The sequence below is a fragment of the Thermobia domestica genome, chromosome 18, assembly GCF_964235325.1.
Source record: "Thermobia domestica chromosome 18, izTheDome1.hap1.1, whole genome shotgun sequence".
Lineage (NCBI taxonomy): Eukaryota > Metazoa > Arthropoda > Insecta > Zygentoma > Lepismatidae > Thermobia > Thermobia domestica.
The window spans coordinates 26,468,227-26,493,097 of NC_137471.1; the positions used below are offsets into that span (position 1 = coordinate 26,468,227).

General features: G+C 37.8%; 1 protein-coding gene across 1 annotated transcript in view; it reads right to left on the bottom strand.

The window, feature by feature from the left end:
• LOC145674924 (uronyl 2-sulfotransferase-like) overlaps nt 1–24,871 on the bottom strand; it is a 76,411-nt gene that overhangs the window by 14,507 nt on the left and 37,033 nt on the right. Inside the window, exon 3 of the mRNA XM_081745180.1 lies at nt 17,258–17,424. Within this exon, the coding sequence (XP_081601306.1) occupies nt 17,258–17,424 (167 nt within the window). The remainder of the gene's footprint in view (nt 1–17,257; nt 17,425–24,871) is intronic.

The following is a 24,871-nucleotide window of genomic DNA, read 5'->3' on the forward strand; positions in this document are numbered from 1 at the left end:
AGCTTATAAAAAGGATCAGAGGCGAATTATTTGAGTAGTAATATATAAAGAAAAGAAAGACACATAGAGATATCGAGAGATTGTTTTGTAATCGTTAACTAGAAAAAGAGTTGTTGCTATGGAAACGTAGTAAATAAGTGTGTATGTATGTAGACATCTTGTTAAATATGCAAAAAGTTGATTATGTACGCTTCTCATGGTTGATAATTAAGAAAGTGATAAAACGTGTGAATTATTTTGAAGATTACAAAAAAGGAATTTACGAACCACCTTCTAAGTGTGATGTCGAAATGATGTTGTGAACCGTAGTTTGAGTGAGGTTAGTTCAAATTTAGCTCTTTTATTTATGATGCCACAAATTGCACACCCAAACTTCTCATCTATAAGAAAAGGTATGTGGACAGTATCTCACTTACTTTCTACATATTTGATATTTTCACTGTCTTTGAAGTATTCATTAAAATTCAACAAAGTGCGGGGTTCGGTTAGAGAAGAACCACAAGGCCTTTAGGTTGGATGCATCAATCACCACTGAGAAATACTTTGCACAACTGAGTTTTCAGTGTATGAGTAGAAAAGACATTTACGACAATTGCCTCCTGTTTTATTCTGATGCAAATGAATTTCGTCCTAAGTAAAAGTATACATACAATCGAATACATATAATATATTGAACGGAAACTGTAATTATAAAACACTGAATGATAGACAAAAGTTCCTTCTTCGATAACTAAATTCAGTTCAGGTTTTCTCTTTCTGTGTTTTAAAATTCGTTGACTGTTCACTACTGGAAGTCAAAGCTACAAATGCAACTTTGTTGTTCTTCGTGGCCAGTAATGTCCGAACATGTGCAATAGAAAACATCGCATGTCAAATAGTGTGTTCCATTTTTTTCTTTTGAAACACTTTCTCCTATAAAAGAAAAATGTGAACGTGGAGCATCGTAAACACATTTTACTTTGGGCATTTTCAGTATGTCATGTCCGTAATAAAATAAACGAAATAATACTAAGACAAAAACATAGAACACAATGATTTGGCTTTACACACAACTTTCATTACCACTAGCTCTGCTATCTAGCAGCTTGAAACAAAAAATAAACTTTCATACGTAAAAAAAATATTGTGAGTTTTTCGAGGAAACTGTTCCTTTTTTAAAAGCCAAGACATATAGATATTTCAAAAAAATGTTCTCGGGGTAGAGAAAAACCAGTACTGTCCCGGTTAATCTCGGACGACTGGTCAGCCTGCAAAGGAGGGAGCTGCATACGTTGAGCTCATATTTTTATAAGACTTATTAAAACATGACAAAATATATACTGAGCGATATCTGGAAATATGATGCAAGAAATTCCTAATTTTCTACGCGATAAAAGCTTTTGGCATAAAAACAAGTGTATATGCAGTATGTATGCAGCACAATGAATTACTACAAACTAATGAAAATCTTGTCATACAACACTAAGAAAGGTACCAGTAAATACTCTCGCTAACTACTCATCAGTTAAGAACACTACAAAGAAAAGTACCAGTATGTACTCTCGCCAAATACTTCCTCAGATAAATAAGATTTATACAAAGAATACTCAGTAAGTACTTCGCTAAGTAGATCATGACATAAGGAAGGCAAAAACTAACAAAAGTAAGTACTCTCGCTAAATATCTCATCAGATAAGAAAGGAATACATTTAATCTCAGCATTCCATATAGAGTTCTATTCTGTCTTTTTTCTTCCTCACACTTTTCCTTCTACTGCTTTTATTATAGTTTTAAGATTCTTTCTCTGATCAATTTCTTGCTTCTTTTCCTTTTCAATTGTCATTTTCTTTTCTAGTTTGTTTTATACTCCTTTAGTTCATCTTTCTTTACTAGTTTTTTATTCGTCACTAGAAACTTTTGGTCTGCTCCTACTTCTGCTTCTATTATTATTCTTACATTTAGTATTCCATAATTCATCTCACTTATATATGTTATATAATCTATTATCTTTGTTGCTTCCCTTCCTTCTGCTTAGCATGTCATGCGATGTATTTTCTTATCTGAAAAGAGAGTTCTTCCTATTATTCCATTATTTCCTATGCAAAAGAATATCTTTCTTTTCTCATTTTCACTCAATTTTTCTTCTTCATATGGTCCTGTAATTCGTTTTCCTTTGTTTTCATAGTTTATTTAGAATAAGAATTAGATTTCTGGGCTTTCGGCATCTATGGCCATTTAGGCCGTCACGAGGATTAGGATTAGGGATTAGATTTCTGGGCTTTCGGCATCTATGGCCATGTTAGGCCGTCACTAGGATTAGGATTAGGAATTAGATTTCTGGGCTTTCGACATCTATGGCCATGTTAGGCCGTCACTAGGATTAGAATTAGAAATTAGATTTCTGGGCTTTCGGCATCTATGGCCATGTTAGGCCGTCACTAGGATTAGGATTAGGAATTAGATTTCCGGGCTTTCGGCATCTATGGCCATGTTAGGCCGTCACTAGGATTAGGATTAGGAATTAGATTTCTGGGCTTTCGGCATCTATGGCCATGTTAGGCCGTCACTAGGATTAGAATTAGAAATTAGATTTCTGGGCTTTCGGCATCTATGGTCATGTTAGGTCGTCACTAGGATTAGGATTAGGAATTGGATTTCTGGGCTTTCGGCATCTATGGCCATGTTAGGCCGTCACGAGGATTAGGATTAGGGATTAGATTTCTGGGCTTTCGGCATCTATGGCCATGTTAGGCCGTCACTAGGATTAGGATTAGGAATTGGATTTCTGAGCTTTCGGGATCTATGGTCATGTTAGGCCGTCACTAGGATTAGGATTAGGAATTAAATTTCTGGGCTTTCGGCATCCATGGCCATGTTAGGCCGTCACTAGGATTAGGATTAGGAATTAGATTTGTGGGCTTTCGGCATCTATGGCCATGTTAGGCCGTCACTAGGATTAGGATTAGGAATTCGATTTCTTGGCTTTCGGCATCTATGGCCATGTTAGGCCGTCACTAGGATTAGAATTAGAAATTAGATTTCTGGGCTTTCGGCATCTATGGTCATGTTAGGTCGTCACTAGGATTAGGATTAGGAATTGGATTTCTGGGCTTTCGGCATCTATGGCCATGTTAGGCCGTCACATATATGAGGGATGACGTCCATTGACGAACACACTATTCGAGGAAAGGGAAGGAAGAAGGGAATAGGAAAGGAAGGAAGTGACCTGGGACCTGTATGTGAGGTACCATCCCAGCAATTGCCTAGTGTGAATGAGGAAAACCCGAGAATATCTCACTCAGGATAGCCGGCCGTAAAAGCTTTTTACACTTTCTCAACCGAGAGTCCCCACCGATAATCGAACTCATATCTTACTATTCTAGTCTCTTATTCATACTGTAGGTGTAGCCAGAACTATTCATAGGAATGTGAACACAAACTAAATGAAAGCAGAACTTTTCATACAGGTAGGCACAAAGATAGTTAAAGCCTACTCATCCTCTCATTATAGCCAGTAGGATGTGTAGGCCCTCCAGTGAAAATGTCAAAAGGGCCCGACTCTTCTCACGTTCATGAAAACATGTAAAATTTATACAGCAGTGGATTTCTTTTTTAATTTTTTATGCTCCATCTAGTTAGTCACTGTTTGCTTATATTATAAAAAAGTGTACATTATTTGCCCTCGAGGCTGGATCTAGTGGCTAGCACTTGTCCTTTGGTGCATATAGTTCCGGATTTGATTCCCGGTAGAGCACAAAAAGTTTAATTTCACAAATCATTTAGTTTCATTAATTATTCGTTAATTATTTCCTTAATTAAATAGCATAACACTGGAACGTTAAAGTAAAATAATCATTTATTATTATAATGTCCAGCTTGATTTTGTTCTCATTGTTACCAAGTAAGAAAGTAAAATTTAATTCACTCTTAGCTGAAAATGATTCAGTATTGTCAAATCTCTTCTGTTTATTATTCCAGTCTCTATGCAGAATGTTAGCAATAAATTGAATAGTTTTTCAGACACTAATCTGAAAATTTTAGAAAACTACAGAATAACATCGAGGAAAAGATGTGAAATAATCGAAACCTGAAAAGTGAATTTTAACATTCTAACATCATGAAGTTAATCTTCGAAACTTAAATAGGACCCCTTTCACGGTGCCCCTCAGCCCCCTTTCCGGCTCTGCAGACTCATTAGTTACGCCACTGACTACAACATTCTCACGTGTATGTTTTATTGAGTTTTAAGTGTATTAAAATTCAAAGATGTTATTTCAATGAATTAAAGAATATCAGATAACAAAAAGGCCTATCCGATTCCCATAAGGACCACCATGGGCGGCGATTAGGGGGGCAAAGGGGGGCAGTTGCCCCCGCACTTTTTTGAAGTAACCAATTAATGTATATAGTTTCATTTGGAAATGTAACGATTTTGTATGTGTTACTGATTAATAGGAAAAAATGCTGCCATATAATATTTGCTGTTGCGTGAATACGTATTGGTTGTCTTCCCGTGGAGTAAAGAAAGCTACAGTAATTGCGTTTTAATCGCCACAGAAAATAACCCCAAAAAATAACCTATTGGAGCACAATTTCAGCATACTTTCATTTCTTCTTACAAGGGCTCGATATGTTAGTGAGCCGCTTTGAAGCTAATCGAAAGAACATTATGCAAAAAAAGTAGGGCTTATTTCACAAGTTATTCTTTAATTGCACAAAAATTGACAGTTCCTAAAATGTCTTTTCTTCTTTCTAAAGTAAGGAATATCGATTAAAAAGAGCGTGATAAGAAACAACTTCTACCTTTTCCATTGTTTTGTAGTGTAATATACGAGTGAAGTGTTGTGTTTAAGGATGTACGAGTGTATATACAATAAAATTTAGTAAATTGAACATAATTCTAGGTTTTAAGTTTATTTTGTATAACTGAAGTGTGGATTGATTCTAAGTATTGTTGTGTTTTGATGTGTTCCAAGAAAGTGAAAACTGCACCTAATGGCAACAAACATATTTCAAGAAGTTGCAAAAGCAAATATTTCTTTAAATGTCATAGCATATGCTTGTAGTATTTACTGTCTTTCATTTTCTAAGAGTAATAACATACATTTAATAGCATGTGTGGAATTAAATATTAAGTTTTTCATTAATCCTCAGTTTCAATATAACTTTTGCAAAACAAGCATCATTATTCATTACTATGATTAATATTATCCTTTCTATTTATTTGTTTTGCAAATTTATTAAATAATCTGATCACACAATTTTCCAGACAGAATTTTAAGATGTTCATGAGCAAGGAATCAAATCTCTTCTTACACTTTCGTTGTTTAAGAGTACAAAGGGCTAGTATCTACTTGCGTTGTTCTTCTCAATTTACTTAATAAACTATTATATACGATATACGGTATTTTAACTGAAAATATAGTATCCTATTAGTTATACAACCTTTCGTCAAACAAAATGTTAGAAACAACCAGGAAAACTAACATTTATATACAAATATTCAGATCATGTCTTGCCCCCTCACTTTTAACGTCCAACCGCCGCCACTGAGGACCACACTGTGTCACGTGATCAGGTCAAAAGTCACGTAGCGTGCTAAATCGAGTCTGAAGATTCCAAATCCAGATGTGAGACATTTCACACACGTATCCTCCGCTTGGGGCGCCCTGGGTAATTCGCAGAAGATCCATATACTTTATCATTATGATTGATTTTACCCAAACAACTGACTTTTGACAATATTTTATCCATATTTACCTTACGTGCTATACATCGTTTTTAAACTCTTCATTATGTCTTTGCAATAAACTTTCAATTAGCCATCTCATTATTATAGTTTTTGAGATATGTGGACGACTTCTTTTTTCTTTTTTTTTATTGATTTTTCATTGACTTTAATGTTCATGTTTCGTGATTTTTGTCTATGCTCCATCCATTTAGAACAATTTCTTTTTTGAATGCAGAATCTATATAGTCTCTCTATATTTAAGATGAATTTCAGCCATCTCTCTCTTTCGATTTTTTTGAGATAAGTGGAGGAATTATTTGTTTTTTATTGATATTAATGTTTCGTTATTTTTGACTATGTTCCATTCATTTTAGGAAAATTTGCTTTCGAAATATACAATCTACATAGTCTCTCTATATTTAAGCTGAATTTCAGCCATCTCTCTCTTTTGATTTTTTGAGATACGTGGAGGAATTACTTTTCATTGATTTTTCATTGATATTAATGTTTCGTTATTTTTGACTATGTTCCATCCGTTTTAGGAAAATTTGCTTTCGAAATATAGAATCTACATAGTCTCTCTATATTTATGCTGAATTTCAGCCATCTCTCTCTTTTGATTTTTTGAGATACGTGGAGGAATTATTTGTTTTTCATTGATTTTTTATTGACATTAATGTTTCGTTATTTTTGACTATGTTCCATCCATTTTAGGAAAATTTGCTTTCGAAATATAGAATCTACATAGTCTCTCTATATTTATGCTGAATTTCAGCCATCTTCTTATTGCAACTTCACATTATTGCAACCGGATAGGTTCTTTAGAATGTATGGGAATTGAATAATAATAATAATAATAATAATAATAATAATAATAATAATAATAATAATAATAATAATAATAATAATAATAATAATAATAATAATAATAAAGGAATCAAAAGATTTTATGAGGGTGTGTGCAGGTAGAAGCCTATGCCTCTAAGAAAGCACACACCGTGTTTCATTAAAATCTAATAAGTTCTATGAAAGTTATAATGAATCAGAAAAACAGATGTGTCTTGAGTCGAAGGAAACTTACTTCTCTTTATCTGTTTATCACTGATCGATTTCCACCTCAAGCAAGACGGATGATCAGAAAGCTCTAGCAAAAACGTACTCTATATTATATCAAAGTAGAATTATTTTTAAGTAGGATGTACTGAAAAACTGAAGATTCCTTCTAGATTCTCCATTGGTTCACGGAAGGTTTATATCTCTTCAATCTTTATCAAAAGGATGGAAGGTTTGGAGAGGGAGCAAAATATTACAAACTGTAACACTTCGGACTATTAGCTAGCTTGTATTAACAATAGATTGACAGCAAATGATAGAAATACTTTGTCATCTTATTTTATTTATTTATTTATTTATTTATTTATTTATTTGCCTGTTTTGCATACAAATGAGAGTATTCTCGAGTACGCATACAGTTGTCAAAATGGCACAGAAAGGATTATATTTTTCCATGAGAGGGACGCGCACCCCTTTCTAGATCCACCACTGAGCCACGAAAGATTTATATCTCTTCAATCTTTCTCAAAAGGATGGAAGGTTTGGAGAGAGTGCAAAATATTGCCCGCTGTAACACTTGGGACTATTAGTTAGTTTCTACTAACAGTAGAATGAGAGCAGACTTTCGGTTATGAGTGATTCTTTGGCGCAGTAGGTAGGATCCTGGTGTGGTGGAGGGTTCCTGTATCGCTTGAAGTATGGTGGAGAGTTCTGTATTACCTGACATGGTGCAGAGTTCCTGTATCGCTTGAAACATGATGGACAGTCCAGTATTACCTGGTGAGGTGAAGAGTTCCTGTATCGCTTGAGACATGGTGGAGAGTCCTGTACTGCTTGGCGTGGTAAAGAGTTCCTATATCGCTTGAGGCATGATGGAGAGTTCCTGTATCACCTGAGGTATGGTAGAGAGTTTGGTATTACCTGGTGTGATGAAGAGTTCCTGTATCGCTTGAGGCATAGTGGAGAGTCCTATATTGCCGCGTGGTTGAGACTTCCTGTATCGCTTGAGGTATGGTGGAGAGTCTTGTATTACCTGGTGTGGTGGAGAATTTCTGTATCCATAGGCGTGCCCACAAAAAAATTTCTGAGGGAGACAGTACCCTTAACTAAACATTGTGGGCCAAATTTAAAGAAAGGCTGATATCATTGCACCCCCTCCTCCTTAATTTTCAAAATCACATAACATGAATTAAAGTGCCGCAATTTAGGATAGATAAATCCTATCAATGGTGATAACAGGTTCTATTCCAGCGACACAAAAAATCCTATTTATGGTACTGTTGACAATATTTATTATAATTAATGGAATTTCCAGGGCGATGATATTAATTTGTAGGTTTCATGGTAGTACAATGAACTTATGATCAGTGACTAAGCATATTATTCAAGTTCATTTTTTCATTTATGATTTGCATTGTTTCCCATTTTGACACTGAAATTGGGTCTTTAAGTGTCCTGTTAAAAAGCTCCAACCTCTGATAATATCTATAGCTATGTGAGACCAAGAAACGTAGATTCTTCTTTAAAAAGCCGCGAAAGCCCAGCTGCTGATCCTGAAGATGTATTAACAATTCCGTCAGTCTTCATCTTTTCCAACGTAGAAAGAATTTCTTCATAATGTTAAACAATTCCCTTTACTAGACTAAGTCTGCAATTCACCTAGTGGGACACAAGGATTTAATGTTTACAATGTTTAAGACGAGACCACAACCATTAGCCTCGATTAGAGCACAAAGTGACTGTGAAAACAGTGCTCATAGTTCATGCACCCACTACAAAGGGTTTCTCACTACTTCTGACGCACTACAGGCACTCTTAATCACAAGATTAGTACTGTGAGCTCCACAATGTATGTACAGGGCAAGAAGTTGCTGTTTACATATAATAGATGGAACACTAATTCCAGAGCCATCACTCGTATTTCCAGAGCCATCATAAACTTATCCACTGAGTTGAGCAATGGAAAGCTAGAGTCTCACCATCTCATCCAGAATAACTGAAGCTATAAACTTACCAGTAGTTTTTTGATATCCTGTAGAACACAAGAAAACTTTCATGAGAACAGAGATCTTCAACTCACCTGGCACAAATACTTAATTGTTCTTCGCCTCACATCACGGGAACCATCAGACACGATAGAGAACAGAGGAGGGTTTTGAGATTTGATTTTGTTACATATATGAAAAGCAATTTCTTAGCCCATGGTTTCGAGATTTCATTCTGGATTTTAACATACATCAAACTAGCCTACATCTCTTCACGTTTCCCTTTATCCGGCTCTTCAATTGTGGAAAATATTCAGAGCAAAGGCTCATCAACTGAAATAAATTCCCGAACCGGGAGTAATGTTCTCTAAATGCAAGTCCTTGTCTTGCAAGATAACATATACTTGAGATTACATTTTTTCCAGGAATTTCCTGGCTTTCAGTTGTTCATCTAAAACTTGTCTGTTTAGTTGGTTTTCTATTGGACTTTTTCTCTGCGTATAGCGCAGTGCAACCAGTTTATGCCATTCTGAAGTTTCGTGTATACTTAATTTCTCTTTAGCCTTCTTCCAGTTGCAAAATCCTATAGTAGAGAAAGCGGTCTTCCATAGTTTTAGTAAGAACTTTTTTTTGAATGGTTTTCAAGATATCCATACAGTAAAAACAGAAAATGACGTTAATTTTGTTTGGATCGACGTGCAGCCACGGAAGGAACCAAGTTGGCACAAATTTCAATGTTCGACCTATCAGAGACTGTTATGGAAAACTTGTAGGTAACACTAAAGTCTAATTGGGCTTTGAAAGGTTCGAAGGGTGAGGAAAATCTGAACCACTTGCTAGACGTGGAGATTGAGAGGTTTCTTCTATAGACACTGATGGTGATGGTGACCGATACAAGATTTAAATTTCCATTGTCAGTTTCGGTTGTAATCCATCAGCTGAACTATCATTTGAATTATATTTTCTCCTATTTTCTTCAACAATGGCACTGCTTTGCCCACGTGCTGTCTTCTTTTCTTTTTATTATGACAAAAATTGATCCATTTCAAACAATAAAACAACACTAAACAGAAACAAGAGATGAAAAACCTTATATCAACGTTATATTCACAGTAACACACATAAAGATAGCTGTCTAAATAACGTTACTGTTGGAGAAAACAACTGCAAAACATGTCCTTTCAAAAACAGTGGCGCACTTGTGCACAGCCCAGTTGACGAAGTTCAACAATACATTAGAAAGAACACGCAAAGAGACCTACGTTACCCGCACGAAGAAAAAGGTCTTTTTAGGCAGATTTTGAGTTATATATCCGAAGCTAAACAGTGTTGTAAGTCTTCCATCGATTGTCCAGGTTGGCACAATAATGTGGTATTTTTCCACGAAGCCGATACAGCAAGAGTCGGTGTATTAAATAAAAAAAATCATTACACATTTTCTCTTTTCTCTTTGTAATGCTATAAGTGTAGAGGGAAAGGAATCTTTTTAGATACTTAAAAAGAGACATTTTTTTTTCTTGCAGCTATCGCTTTCTTGGAAGACTAAAAATAAAATCTCAAGGCAGAAATATTTGAAACTGAACATGAAACTTTTGATAAGTATTAAGTCAAATTCGAAATATTTTTGCCTTCGAACAAAGTTGTAAATCTTTCACAAAGCGGTAGCTGTTCAAAATGAAAAGACACATTAAGAATTGCGTACTTTCAATTAGAATCTACTATTTTCATAAAGATACTAGCTCACACACACAATTAACTATATTGTTAGTGATAGGGTATATGGTGTTCATTGGGCAAAACACTCCAAACAATAAAGATTCATCTTACACTGGAGAAATAGTTATGCTTTGTATTTCATTATCATTTGACCATGAAACAAATGCCGAAGACATATACTAACCTCTTATACAAATGTGTTGGGATGTATAACTCGTTGAGATATGATGTTTTACTTTTTAAATTTTGAATACTTCTGCGTACTCCTAAAAAATTTAATAAAGAAATAACGCCCATTTAAAAAAATATTCAATTATAACTCAACAATCTTCACAAAATTTGCAATCGATCAGTGAAAACGGCATCTTTCCAGAGGTGTAGTTTCCGAGATATCATTGTTTAAATAATTTGCCACAAACATATACACTTTTTCTTAACCACAAACATATAAAGTATCATTTTAGTATATAGATATTTCAACATTTTCTTTTTGCTGCAAATGAATGTGTGCACGCTTTATGGTAGTTTTCGACGTAGCTAATACAGTGTCGCTACTTTCTGTACTTCATCTATATACCCTGGTAATTGTTACAGAATTTTCTTCAATGAAACTGTAATTCCTTTTAATTCCAGGAATTATTAATTGACAATCGACGTTTCCATTCCAGTATTTCATCATTTTTGCAGAGACATTTGGGGAAGAATTCGTGCTATACAATTTTCTGGAGGGGGATGCGTCCCCCTCATCCTCCCGGCTGACACGCCCATGGTCCTATCTTGTCTCGTGTGCAACTTAATTCCAGCCAGAATTGCTTATCATTTGTAGTCAAAGCTGAAAGGAACACAGAACATATTGTAATATCCCATGGCGTGTTTACAAACATCTGATATGTGTTTTTATTTACAAACATCTACCATGCGCGTCATACTACGGAGTACTATAGCTGCAGACGGAGACAACAGCGACACCGCATCACCTGGAACACCTATATAACCAAGAAGATTTCAACGACAGACATCAGTTTCGACTGCTCAAACACTCTTTGATTGCTTGCAGTGGAGTCCTGGAACCACCTCACCTAAACCCAAAGCCTCTAGCTTGCAGTGGAGCTTTGCGGCAACCTTACCTCTCTCTCTGTTTACAGTGGAGTCTTGGGAGATTCCCTATCACAACACCGGCCTAGCTTGGAGAGTAGCTTTGTCGTGTCTCTAACCTCTCTCTGCTTGCAGTGGAGCATTGGGAGATTGCTTATTACAACACCGGCATATCTTTCACTGGAGCTTCTGGCTTTCCTTCCCTTTGACTTGCAGTGGAGCTTTGCGGGAACCTTACCTCTCTCTCTGTTTACAGTGGAGTATTGGGAGATTCCTCATCACAACACCGGCCTAGCTTGGAGAGTAGCTTTGTCGGGACTCTAACACCTCTCTGCTTGCAGTGAAGCATTGGAAGATTGCTTATCACAACACCGGCCTATCTTTCACTGCAGCTTCTAGCTTTCCTTCTCTCCTGGCTTGCAGTGGAGCTTTACGGGAACCTTACCTCTCTCTCTCTGTGTGTTTACAGTGGAGTATTGGGAGATTCCTCATCACAACACCGGCCTAGCTTGGAGAATAGCTTTGTCGGGACTCTAACCTCTCTCTGCTTGCAGTGAAACATTGGAAGATTGCTTATCACAACACCGGCCTATCTTTCACTGCAGCTTCTAGCTTTCCTTCTCTCCTGGCTTGCAGTGGAGCTTTACGGGAACCTTACCTCTCTCTCTCTGTGTGTGTTTACAGTGGAGTATTGGGAGATTCCTCATCACAACACCGGCCTAGCTTGGAGAATAGCTTTGTCGGGACTCTAACCTCTCTCTGCTTGCAGTGAAACATTGGAAGATTGCTTATCACAACACCGGCCTATCTTTCACTGCAGCTTCTAGCTTTCCTTCTCTCCTGGCTTGCAGTGGAGCTTTACGGGAACCTTACCTCTCTCTCTGTGTGTGTTTACAGTGGAGTATTGGGAGATTCCTCATCACAAAACCGGCCTAGCTTGGAGAATAGCTTTGTCGGGACTCTAACCTCTCTCTGCTTGCAGTGAAACATTGGAAGATTGCTTATCACAACACCGGCCTATCTTTCACTGCAGCTTCTAGCTTTCCTTCTCTCCTGGCTTGCAGTGGAGCTTTACGGGAACCTTACCTCTCTCTCTGTGTGTGTTTACAGTGGAGTATTGGGAGATTCCTCATCACAACACCGGCCTAGCTTGGAGAGTAGCTTTGTCGGGACTCTAACCTCTCTCTGCTTGCAGTGAAACATTGGAAGATTGCTTATCACAACACCGGCCTATCTTTCACTGCAGCTTCTAGCTTTCCTTCTCTCCTGGCTTGCAGTGGAGCTTTGCGGGAACCTTACCTCTCTCTCTCTGTGTGTTTACAGTGGAGTATTGGGAGATTCCTCATCACAACACCGGCCTAGCTTGGAGAATAGCTTTGTCGGGACTCTAACCTCTCTCTGCTTGCAGTGAAACATTGGAAGATTGCTTATCACAACACCGGCCTATCTTTCACTGCAGCTTCTAGCTTTCCTTCTCTCCTGGCTTGCAGTGGAGCTTTACGGGAACCTTACCTCTCTCTCTCTGTGTGTGTTTACAGTGGAGTATTGGGAGATTCCTCATCACAACACCGGCCTAGCTTGGAGAATAGCTTTGTCGGGACTCTAACCTCTCTCTGCTTGCAGTGAAACATTGGAAGATTGCTTATCACAACACCGGCCTATCTTTCACTGCAGCTTCTAGCTTTCCTTCTCTCCTGGCTTGCAGTGGAGCTTTACGGGAACCTTACCTCTCTCTCTGTGTGTGTTTACAGTGGAGTATTGGGAGATTCCTCATCACAAAACCGGCCTAGCTTGGAGAATAGCTTTGTCGGGACTCTAACCTCTCTCTGCTTGCAGTGAAACATTGGAAGATTGCTTATCACAACACCGGCCTATCTTTCACTGCAGCTTCTAGCTTTCCTTCTCTCCTGGCTTGCAGTGGAGCTTTACGGGAACCTTACCTCTCTCTCTGTGTGTGTTTACAGTGGAGTATTGGGAGATTCCTCATCACAACACCGGCCTAGCTTGGAGAGTAGCTTTGTCGGGACTCTAACCTCTCTCTGCTTGCAGTGAAACATTGGAAGATTGCTTATCACAACACCGGCCTATCTTTCACTGCAGCTTCTAGCTTTCCTTCTCTCCTGGCTTGCAGTGGAGCTTTGCGGGAACCTTACCTCTCTCTCTGCTTGCAGTGGAATAGGGGAGATTCCTTATCACAACACCGGCCTAGCTTGGAGAGTAGCTTTGTCTGGACTCTAACCCCTCTTTGCTTGCAGTGGAGCATTGGAAGATTGCTTATCACAACACCGGCCTATCTTTCACTGGAGCTTCTGGCTTTCCTTCTCTCCTGGCTTGCAGTGGAGCTTTGCGGGAACCTTACCTCTCTCTCTGCTTGCAGTAGAGTATTAGGAGATTCTTTATCACAACACCGACCTAGCTTGGAGAGTAGCTTTGTCGGGACTCTAACCTCTCTCTGCTTGCAGCGGAGCATTGCGAGATTGCTTATCACAACACCGGCTTATCTTTCACTGGAGCTTCTGGCTTTCCTTCCCTTTGGCTTGCAGTGGAGCTTTGCGGGAACCTTACCTCTCTCTCTGCTTGGAGTGGAGTAGGGGAGATTCCTTATCACAACACCGGCCTAGCTTGGAGAGTAGCTTTGTCGGGACTCTAACCTCTCTCTGCTTGCAGCGGAGCATTGCGAGATTGCTTATCACAACACCGGCTTATCTTTCACTGGAGCTTCTGGCTTTCCTTCCCTTTGACTTGCAGTGGAGCTTTGCGGGAACCTTACCTCTCTCTCTGTTTACAGTGGAGTATTGGGAGATTCCTCATCACAACACCGGCCTAGCTTGGAGAGTAGCTTTGTCGGGACTCTAACCTCTCTCTGCTTGCAGTGGAGCATTGAGAGATTGCTTATCACAACACCGGCTTATCTTTCACTGGAGCTTCTGGCTTTCCTTCCCTTTGGCTTGCAGTGGAGCTTTGCGGGAACCTTACCTCTCTCTCTGCTTGGAGTGGAGTAGGGGAGATTCCTTATCACAACACCGGCCTAGCTTGGAGAGTAGCTTTGTCGGGACTCTAACCTCTCTCTGCTTGCAGCGGAGCATTGCGAGATTGCTTATCACAACACCGGCTTATCTTTCACTGGAGCTTCTGGCTTTCCTTCCCTTTGACTTGCAGTGGAGCTTTGCGGGAACCTTACCTCTCTCTCTGTTTACAGTGGAGTATTGGGAGATTCCTCATCACAACACCGGCCTAGCTTGGAGAGTAGCTTTGTCGGGACTCTAACCTCTCTCTGCTTGCAGTGGAGCATTGAGAGATTGCTTATCACAACACCGGCCTATCTTTCACTGGAGCTTCTGGCTTTCCTTCTCTCCTGGCTTGCAGCGGAGCTTTGCGGGAACCTTACCTCTCTCTCTGTTTACAGTGTAGTATTGGGAGATTTCTTATTACAACACCGGCCTAGCTTGGAGAGTAGCTTTGTCGGGACTCTAACCCCTCTCTGCTTGCAGTGGAGCATTGGAAGATTGCTTATCACAATACCGGCCTATCTTTCACTGGAGCTTCTGGCATTCCTTCTCTCCTGGCTTGCAGTGGAGCTTTGCGGGAACCTTACCTCTCTCTCTGCTTGCAGTGGAATAGGGGAGATTCCTTATCACAACACCGGCCTAGCTTGAAGAGTAGCTTTGTCGGGACTCTAACCCCTCTTTGCTTGCAGTGGAGCATTGGAAGATTGCTTATCACAACACCGGCCTATCTTTCACTGGAGCTTCTGGCTTTCCTTCTCTCCTGGCTTGCAGTGGAGCTTTGCGGGAACCTTACCTCTCTCTCTGCTTGCAGTAGAGTATTAGGAGATTCTTTATCACAACACCGACCTAGCTTGGAGAGTAGCTTTGTCGGGACTCTAACCTCTCTCTGCTTGCAGCGGAGCATTGCGAGATTGCTTATCACAACACCGGCTTATCTTTCACTGGAGCTTCTGGCTTTCCTTCCCTTTGGCTTGCAGTGGAGCTTTGCGGGAACCTTACCTCTCTCTCTGCTTGGAGTGGAGTAGGGGAGATTCCTTATCACAACACCGGCCTAGCTTGGAGAGTAGCTTTGTCGGGACTCTAACCTCTCTCTGCTTGCAGCGGAGCATTGCGAGATTGCTTATCACAACACCGGCTTATCTTTCACTGGAGCTTCTGGCTTTCCTTCCCTTTGGCTTGCAGTGGAGCTTTGCGGGAACCTTACCTCTCTCTCTGCTTACAGTGTAGTATTGGGAGATTCCTTATCACAACACCTAGCTTGGACTGGACCTTTGTCGAGATTCTAACTCCTCTCTGTTTGCAATCGAGCAGTGAGTGTTATGTCCCTCTTCACGTAGTTTTCTTAGTAAGGATTCCTTCCCGAGACCGTCAGTTGAAGGGACTCTTACTTTTACCCAAACATCAGAAAATTTGTATCTATTTTGTATTTTAGTAGAATTTTGTAATAAAATCTGGTAGTGGTCGAAAACAATTTCGGGCGGTAATTTGCTCCACCTATACTCTACCTACTCCTGCACAAGCAGAGCCTTAAAATATTGTTTGTTTACGCGAATTCAATCAGTTGAATTAGTTTGGAAGTGTCTGAAATTCTTTTGTAAGTGTCAGCCATCTCAATCGTTTGTAATATCCTTATAATAATAATAATAATAATAATAATAATAATAATAATAATAATAATAATAATAATAATAATAATAATAATAAAAACAGACTACGGTGAAAATAGTTCAACCCCCTTTGTTCCGAATTGAAAACTAAAAAAAACATTTTCAATTATTCATACTAAATTAGATATTAAATCAGCTGATAGTTGAAGACCTTACCCTTCTTATTAGAGCACACCCCATATCGTATAGATCAGTAGACAATAAAGGAGATCAGTGGTTTGACGAATATAAATCTTGCAGCACATTAATCTGGCAGCATTTTGTTCTTATAGATCTTTAACACTAGAAATGTTTTATGTTATTTCTCAGTTGTTTTAATTTTCTACTCAGACATCGGTAATGAAATTTAAGTTCGTAATACCACTTTTCATGCATTTTCTTTTCCGTCTTGTTATCTACCTCTTGAACTCTAACCCTACGTCCACATCGTCAGGAGAGAGGGAAACGCTCTGTAAAAGAAACTCGTTGGTGTAACATCTGAGCTAAGTCCACACAACCTCTCACCCCGGCTTAACTCTTGGCTCATACGCAAATCCCGAGGCAATGAGGGAGACATTCCCGCTCTAATCTTAAAACTGGGGAACTGTCCCTCCAAATAATCCGATTTGAAATGTGTTTTTTTGGGGGAGAAGTGCGATGATCTGTGTGTGATTGCCACCAAGGAACGTAAGATGAAATTGATGTCCTCCCAGAATAAGCCTCAAATCTGCCCCCTGTCCCAATGTTAAAGACAACTTTGCTCCTCTGATCCTCCACAGCATTGTTTTTCAACTTCATAAATATTTTGGTATATATATATATATGTATGGGAACGGTTTTACCCGTCCCTCCCCATGTTGAAGACAGATTTGCGCCGCTGTACGAAAGGTATAATCATAATCTTCTGTACAATTATTTCAAACATACAATCTAATTAATTAGTTGACCGAGTTAAGAGAATGTATTGATCTTAACACTTGTACCTGTGCATTAAATAAACAGTAGAGTAGCAGAAATTTCACACACTTAGACAAATGAGCTTACCAAGTAATTCTTTGAAGTACATTTGCGTAACTCCTTGGAAGAAGTAAGGTAACTTTTTCTCCAAAACACTCAATGTTGCATTTAGTTCTTCCAATACTCCTACAACAGAGTAATACTTCTCTACATTAGCCTTTGCCATCTCTAACGCCCACGGATCATTCAGTACCCTGAAACATAATAAGAAAACTTTTAGCATGTTTACCAAATGCATGCTTCTTTTGTTGAAATATAGTACTCCTAAATACAGGCTGGGTCATATTAATAAGACATTTTTATATTTTGAATACAGCAAGCAATAACAGTCATGCACGTTTTTCTTGTTATAGCTTAACATGAAGTGTACGGATGGGAGTTGCAGATGCATGTTTTTTTTTTTTTTTTTTTTTGTTGTTGCAGGGAATCATCGTGATATGGCTTTTTTTGTTTTTAAGAACGAACATAATGACTGAAGAGGTGTGCACCACAAAACCTATAATCGACAATGAAATTAAAGACACCATATGAAGAGAAATAGCAGCCATTCCTGCCCAAATCCTGCACCAAAAATATACTTAACACGATTGTTAGGATCAAACAATGTTCTCGTCAAGATGGTGTCCATCTAAGGACTCTAATCTTCAAACTCTGAACATAGTACCAAACTCCTGTTCTTTGGCAATGTGTTCCATTTAGTTGGTAATGAATGTTGCGTTCAACATGCTCCACACACAAATACATTTTAAGTGCGTCTCATCAATATGGCCCACCATATATTTGTTCAACTATTACTTAGATGCAACGAGGATTTAGCAGCACTTTCGTCTGAGTACATTATCAAATGAAACGATGACATGTGTTCAACTATTCTTATACGAAAGATATCATTCTCTCGGCTTGAAACATTATCAAATGAAAGGATGAAACAAATTCAACTATTCTGATATGAATGTATATCGGCTGAAGACATTATCAAATGAAAGATGTTCAACTATTCTGATATGAGAATGTATAACGGCTGAAGATATTAACAAATGAAAGATGTTCGACTATTCATATATGAGAATGTATAACGGCTGAATATATTATCAAATGAAAAAATTCAACTATTCTGATATGAGAATGTAAATCGGCTGAAGATATTAACAAATGAAAGATGTTCGACTATTCATATATGAGAATGTATAACGGCTGAATATATTATCAAATGAAAAAATTCAACTATTCTGATATGAGAATGTAAATCGGCTGAAGATATTATCAAATGAAAAAATTCAACTATTCTGATATGAGAATGTAAATCGGCTGAAGATATTATCAAATGAAAAAATTCAACTATTCTGATATGAGAATGTAAATCGGCTGAAGATATTATCAAATGAAAGATGTTCAACTATTCTGATATGAGTATGTATATCGGCTGAAGACAATATCAAATGAAAGATGTTCTACTATTCTGATATGAGAATGTATATCGTCTCAAAACATTATCAAATGAAAGATGTTCAACAATTTTGATATGAGAATGTAAATTGGCTGAAGACATTATCAAATGAAAGATGTTCAACTATTCTGATATGAAAATGTAAATCGTCTGAATATATTATCAAATGAAAGATGTTCAACTATTCTGATATGAGAATGTAAATCGGTTGAAGATATTATCAAATGTAAGATGTTCAACTACTCTGATATGAGAATGTATATCGGCTGAAGACATTATCAAATGAAAGATGTTCAACTATTCTGATATGAGAATGTATAACGGCTGAAGACATTATCAAATGAAAGATGTTCTACTATTCTGATATGAGAATGTAAATCGGTTGAAGATATTATCAGATGAAAGATGTTAAACTATTCTGATATGAGAATGTATAACGGCTGAAGATATTATCAAATGAAAGATGTTCGACTATTCATATATGAGAATGTATAACGGCTGAATATATTATCAAATGAAATATTTCAACTATTCTGATACGAGAATGTATATTGGCTGAAGACATTATCGAATGAAAGATGTTCAACTATTCTGATATGAGAATGTATATCGGCTGAAGACATTATCAAATGAAAGTATGAGATACCTTGGACTATTCTAATAGGAGAATGTATCGAGAAGGTTTAGATATCATTATGAACAGAATAAAACAGATTTTGTTTATTTATTTATTTTAGTTTTCCATCCCACAATTAAACCCTGCAGTCTGAATACGAGGGGTGATTAATCAAATTGAATGAGTATGTAAGAATTTGACCAATAAGAGTCTAGGATGAAACGAGATAAGCCTGAGAAATCCCACAAACACGACGTTATTCACCACGAACGCATAGCCTGCGATAGAGGCAGGATTCCCCAGCACCAGAAGTGAACACTCTACTATTGAGTCATTGTGCTCTCCAATAGAAAGTTAAGAGAAAGTATATTGACGATAGGACAGAGAAAAGTTGTGGAAATAAAAATGGATTTAAGCAGCTTCGTATACTGGTTTGATGGCATGGGATACCACTTACCTTGTATATTATTATTATTATTATTATTATTATTATTATTATTATTATTATTATTATTATTATTATTATTATTATTATTATTATTATTATTATTATTATTATTAATAATAATAATAATAATAATAATAATAATAATAATATAAGGTATGCATGATAATGAACAATAGTGGTTGGTGTGTTTTGGTTGAACTTTTGGTTTGAGACCATTAATGTTTTCCACCGTAAACGAAGTAATGTTTTCCATCGTACCTCTTGCGCAACTAACTTTTCGTGGACTGCATTCATAATGTGTTAATTTTTAACGATGTCACTTCCCTCGAGAGTCACTTTTGTTACTGACGTTTGTTGTCATTAAGTACCAGCCTTCGAGGAATTCTAAGTACAGCAACGCAACGCAAAGATAGTCATTACGTCGATTGTCGCAACCTAAATCGCAAATTTTGTGCTGCATTAACGCAAACTGTTACGGAATATGCCAGGTTATCCCATACAATATTTTTCGTTTAGTTTGCATCACGAAATATGTAAAGAGATTTTGCTGTTTGGCCTTAAATCCACCATTGCACTGATTTTAGCCTTACAAACAAGTATTCTATAATCAATTTACTTAGTAAATAATTTAAAAATGATAATTTTTTTCTTAACATTTCATTTTCCCGTTAGATATCACTCGCAACGCTCACCAATGTAAATAGAAGTTAAGAGTCTTCATCCCGGCGAAATTAAAATACCGCTAATTTTACAGTAATTATGTGATATCTTCAAATAGATAAAAGATAATCGAAATGTGGAACAAGAGCGCCCTAGACATAAGAAACCGTTATCACGACTCACTTATCTGCTTTCGATTTTGAGCCATTTTGAAAATCGGCATTTATTTTCCCGTTTCTAAACAGCTGAAAACAGAAAGCCACTAGGGGACTTGTGATAACGGTACCCACGCAAAATAATATTGTCTAGGGCGCTCTTGTTCCATATTTCAATTATCTTTTATCTATTTGAAGATATCACATAATTACTGTAAAATCAGCGGTATTTTAATTTCGCCGGGATGAAGACTCTTAACATATTCCCCAATCTACAATACTGTCTGTGGGCCTCATTTAAAACTTAAAGCTTTTATGAGATTCCCTGGAGTTTTTAAAATTTTCTTCCTACTTCTCAAAATAAGGGTAGTTTACTGAAGGGTGGAAATAAAAAAAAATGAATTTTTTTTTCGAAAACGGCTCTAAAGATTTAGTTTACATATCATAAATCAAATTTTCATTAAGAATTTTATAACATTCTTTCATTTTTCTAGGAAAATCCTTTGTGGTAGACATACACCGTGTGCGCGGGTTTTCTCCGGATTCTCCTGTTTCCTCCCACTGTCTTCATTCCACCATTTTCATTCATTTCTCACTATCACCGTCTCCTTTAGCCTAGTCGGTATAACCGTAGGGCGTAAAACTTAAAAATTTCATTTCATTTCATTTTTTGTAGAAAAATCCAAATAGGAAGTTCGTACTTATGGATGAGTTTCTCTGGACTATTTTCTGAAAACCATCTAAGATGATTTTGTTCATATTTAATGAATAAATATTTCGTTAATAGCCTAATAATATGACATTTAGCTGTATCCACCGATTTTCGCCTTAACTGATTAATTTAGCAGCTAGCAAGAAGATTGTGAGCGGAGAAAGAGGTTCGCAATTTTCACGCACTCACGACTTTTGAGGGCGACAATATCGCAGTCCGCTTCGGGTGCCGATAAACCAGGCTACGCCACTGGATCATCCAACTGTTGACGATATTGTTTCAACAAAAATACAAATGCTTCTGTACTTTGTTGACAATCTCGTATCATATAATAAGTGTTTTTACAGCAGAAGTTAGAAACGTAAAGAGATAAAGAAAATGTTGAACAAGTAAATTTAGAAAATATTGGTTGTGTCCAGAAACTTAATTCAAATTTATTGATTCACTCAGTGGCATACGCAATGGGGTTTCCGGGTTTAAGTTCCCCCTGAACAAAAATAAACATTTATCATATAAAGACTTGTATACTAAGACCTGAAATTATATAAATTCGGGAGATTTTCACCCCCTCTTGAAGAAATTTTACGTGTGGTACGGGACTCACATCAATTTCAGGAACGGCCACAGCCCTCTTGCTCCCTTTACAGACGTCAATGATCAGCAACGTGGCTGTATAGGACGAGACCTATGATTTAAAGTGAATCTTATACCACTGTAATGCGTTCAATGATCTCCCACCGTGAATCGAACCCAGGATCTTGTACACCACTCGAAGGCTCCCCGCTAGCTACTAGACCAGCAAAATAGGCTACCACTGCAGGCACTAAATTTATTTTAATACAATTGAAAGACAAATTGATCGGTTATTTTGAAATATCCTGAGTTCGAATCCCGAAAGCACTCACTCACTAAGCTTCTTCCAGAGTTCTCTTCAGTGGCGATTTCTAACTCTCTCGTGGCTAAGCGGTTAGCTTACGCCTCTTTCGCGTGAGAGACCTGGGTTCAATTCTCGGCAGGAGCTCATGTGTTTCGGACCCCGCATCAAATTGTAGGTCCACATCTCATGTAACCTCGCTGCTGAAAGGGACACTAAACTCAAAATCACATCATATCCAGTGGTGATTTCAGATCTTTCCCCTGGGGGGACTTTCAATACACAAGGAATGAACGTAGTGTGAAAATACTGGTAACTTACATTGAGCACAATTTGAGACTTGCTCCGGGAAGGAATTTCTTTGTTGAGTCACTTCCTGAAATCATTATTGGTTCTCTCTTAATTCTACTATTCTGGGGTTTCCAGAGGTTCCGGTTAGCCGATACAGTCCCGGATTTACATAAACTGTCCCGCCAAGAGTTATTAGACTTCCAAACCATGCTATGCATAAGTGTCGGAAGTCTTACAGAATGGCTTTGTCCGTCCCTCTGTCGACAGGTACACTCATGTCCAAAATGATTGTCGCATATCTATAACTGTTTTCTTGTAAGAATATAATTTGATAATGATTTTGCAGGGTACTTTTAATACTAATACTATATGTATAATCGGGAAATGTATATTTGTGGTAAATTTCATAGGAAAAGAATTATAAATACCAAAATTAGAATGAGTAAAACAAAATGTCGCTAAGTGGACAAGAAAGTTTTATTTTCGTTTTATTGTTTTTATTTACTGCTCTTTGGACATGAAATTTGCCACATACATGTCTTTGCCGATTATACACATAGTAACATTTTAAGAAATAGCGAGCGAATTCGTTATCAAATTATATTCCTACAACAACATATTTATAGATATGCGTCAATAATTTTGGACATGAGTGTATCTATCAGAGTAATAACAGTCAGAGATATCGAGATGTGATTTTCTGTAATCTATTCAGCGTCCCAAGGATAGGTTTCATCTCTTCCGTTAATTCTTTATTAAAACCGGAAGTGATTCAAATTAACCATTTCCGGTTTCAACGTTTATCATCATAGAACGAAAACGGTAACAGAAAGCGAGAAGTGTTTTTTTTTTTTTTTCAAACGATATAGTATCTCAAAACAACATATCATGACTATCTACAACACCCTACTGAAGCCAGAACTGGTTTAAATTCATTATTAATTCCGGTTTCAATATTGATTTCCACAGAGCAGAAAACGATAAATGCAGAATTTAGCAATTGATTCAGCGTAACGAGAGTAAATAGGTCTTTTAAGGTTGAAGCACTATTCAAACCAGAAGTGGTTAAAATTAGCCATTTCCGGATTCAGTGTTTATCACCACATAACAAACATGACAATGGATATCAAGAAGCATTTTCAATAAACGATTCAGCGTCTCAAGACCAGGGTCGGATCCAGGACGGACTCCTAGAGGCGGTGGGTTGTAGTCAGGGCCTACCGTGGGGGGCGAGCAGGGCGTCGGCCCCGGGCGCCGAAGTAAGGGGGCGAAAAATTCGGGAGAAAAAAGGAGAAAAGATAGGAAAAATTGCTTGGAATATATGTATGGGGCGCCGTCGTATACTTTCGCCCCGGGCGCTGATTTTCCACGGCACGGCCTTGGTTGTAGTACTGCTACTTAGAGCTACTTTTAAGAGCTCCAAACTCTGGGATGGGTTTTATTTATATATAAAAATAGGAAAGTTTTCTCTTCTGTAAGAGATCGCCCCGATCGCCCCCCCCCCTGGATCCGCCCCTGCTCAAGACAACATGTTATAACTATCTGCAACGTTCTACCAAAACCAAAAGTGGTTCACATTTACTATTATTTCTGGTTTCAGTACTGATTTTCGTAGAGCGAAAGATATCAAGAAGTGGCTATTTTGCAATCGATTCAGTGTCTCAACAATAGGTTCTGTCTTTCTGCTCCGTTAATCCTGTATTCAAAACAGAAGCGGTTGAAATAAGCTTCGTTATTGAGTTGATTTTAACGTCCTGTTCAGCAGCGAGGCTATATGAGACGTGAACCTATTGATTAATGTGGAATCCGAACCACGTGAGCTCCTGCCGGGAATCGAACCCGCGCCTCCAACGCCAAAGGCGCGTACGCTAACCGCTTAATCACGGAGGAGCTCGGTTGAAATAAGAGATTCTTCGTTCCAACCCTTATTGCCATAGGACAAAAACAGTCAGGGATAGCGAGTAATAGCTTTTTTGATATGGATTCAGCGACCAAGCAACGCGTTCTATCTTTGATCTTAATATCCTATTGTAACCAATGGTTATAGATGCACCACTTTAAGTTTGAGTAATGAATTCGCATTCTTAGTTCCATACTGTAAAAGCAGATTCATTTGTTCGAAACTCCAAAATTCCCAGTTTCCTTCCAAAACGTAAGTTAATATAATTCGTGAAATATTTAAAAAGTTCCATTTTTTTAAAAGCCATTAACACTCAATTGATATAAATACTGTACTCTCTGTCACTCACTTTTGGTGAAGGATGACCTATTATTATTTAAGAGTCTTCATCCCGGCGAAATTAAAATACCGCTAATTTCACAAGTAATTATGTGATATCTTCAAATAGATAAAAGATAATTGAAATATGGAACAAGAGCGCCCTAGACAATATTATTTTGCGTGAGGTACCGTTATCACAAGTCACCCAGTGGCTTCC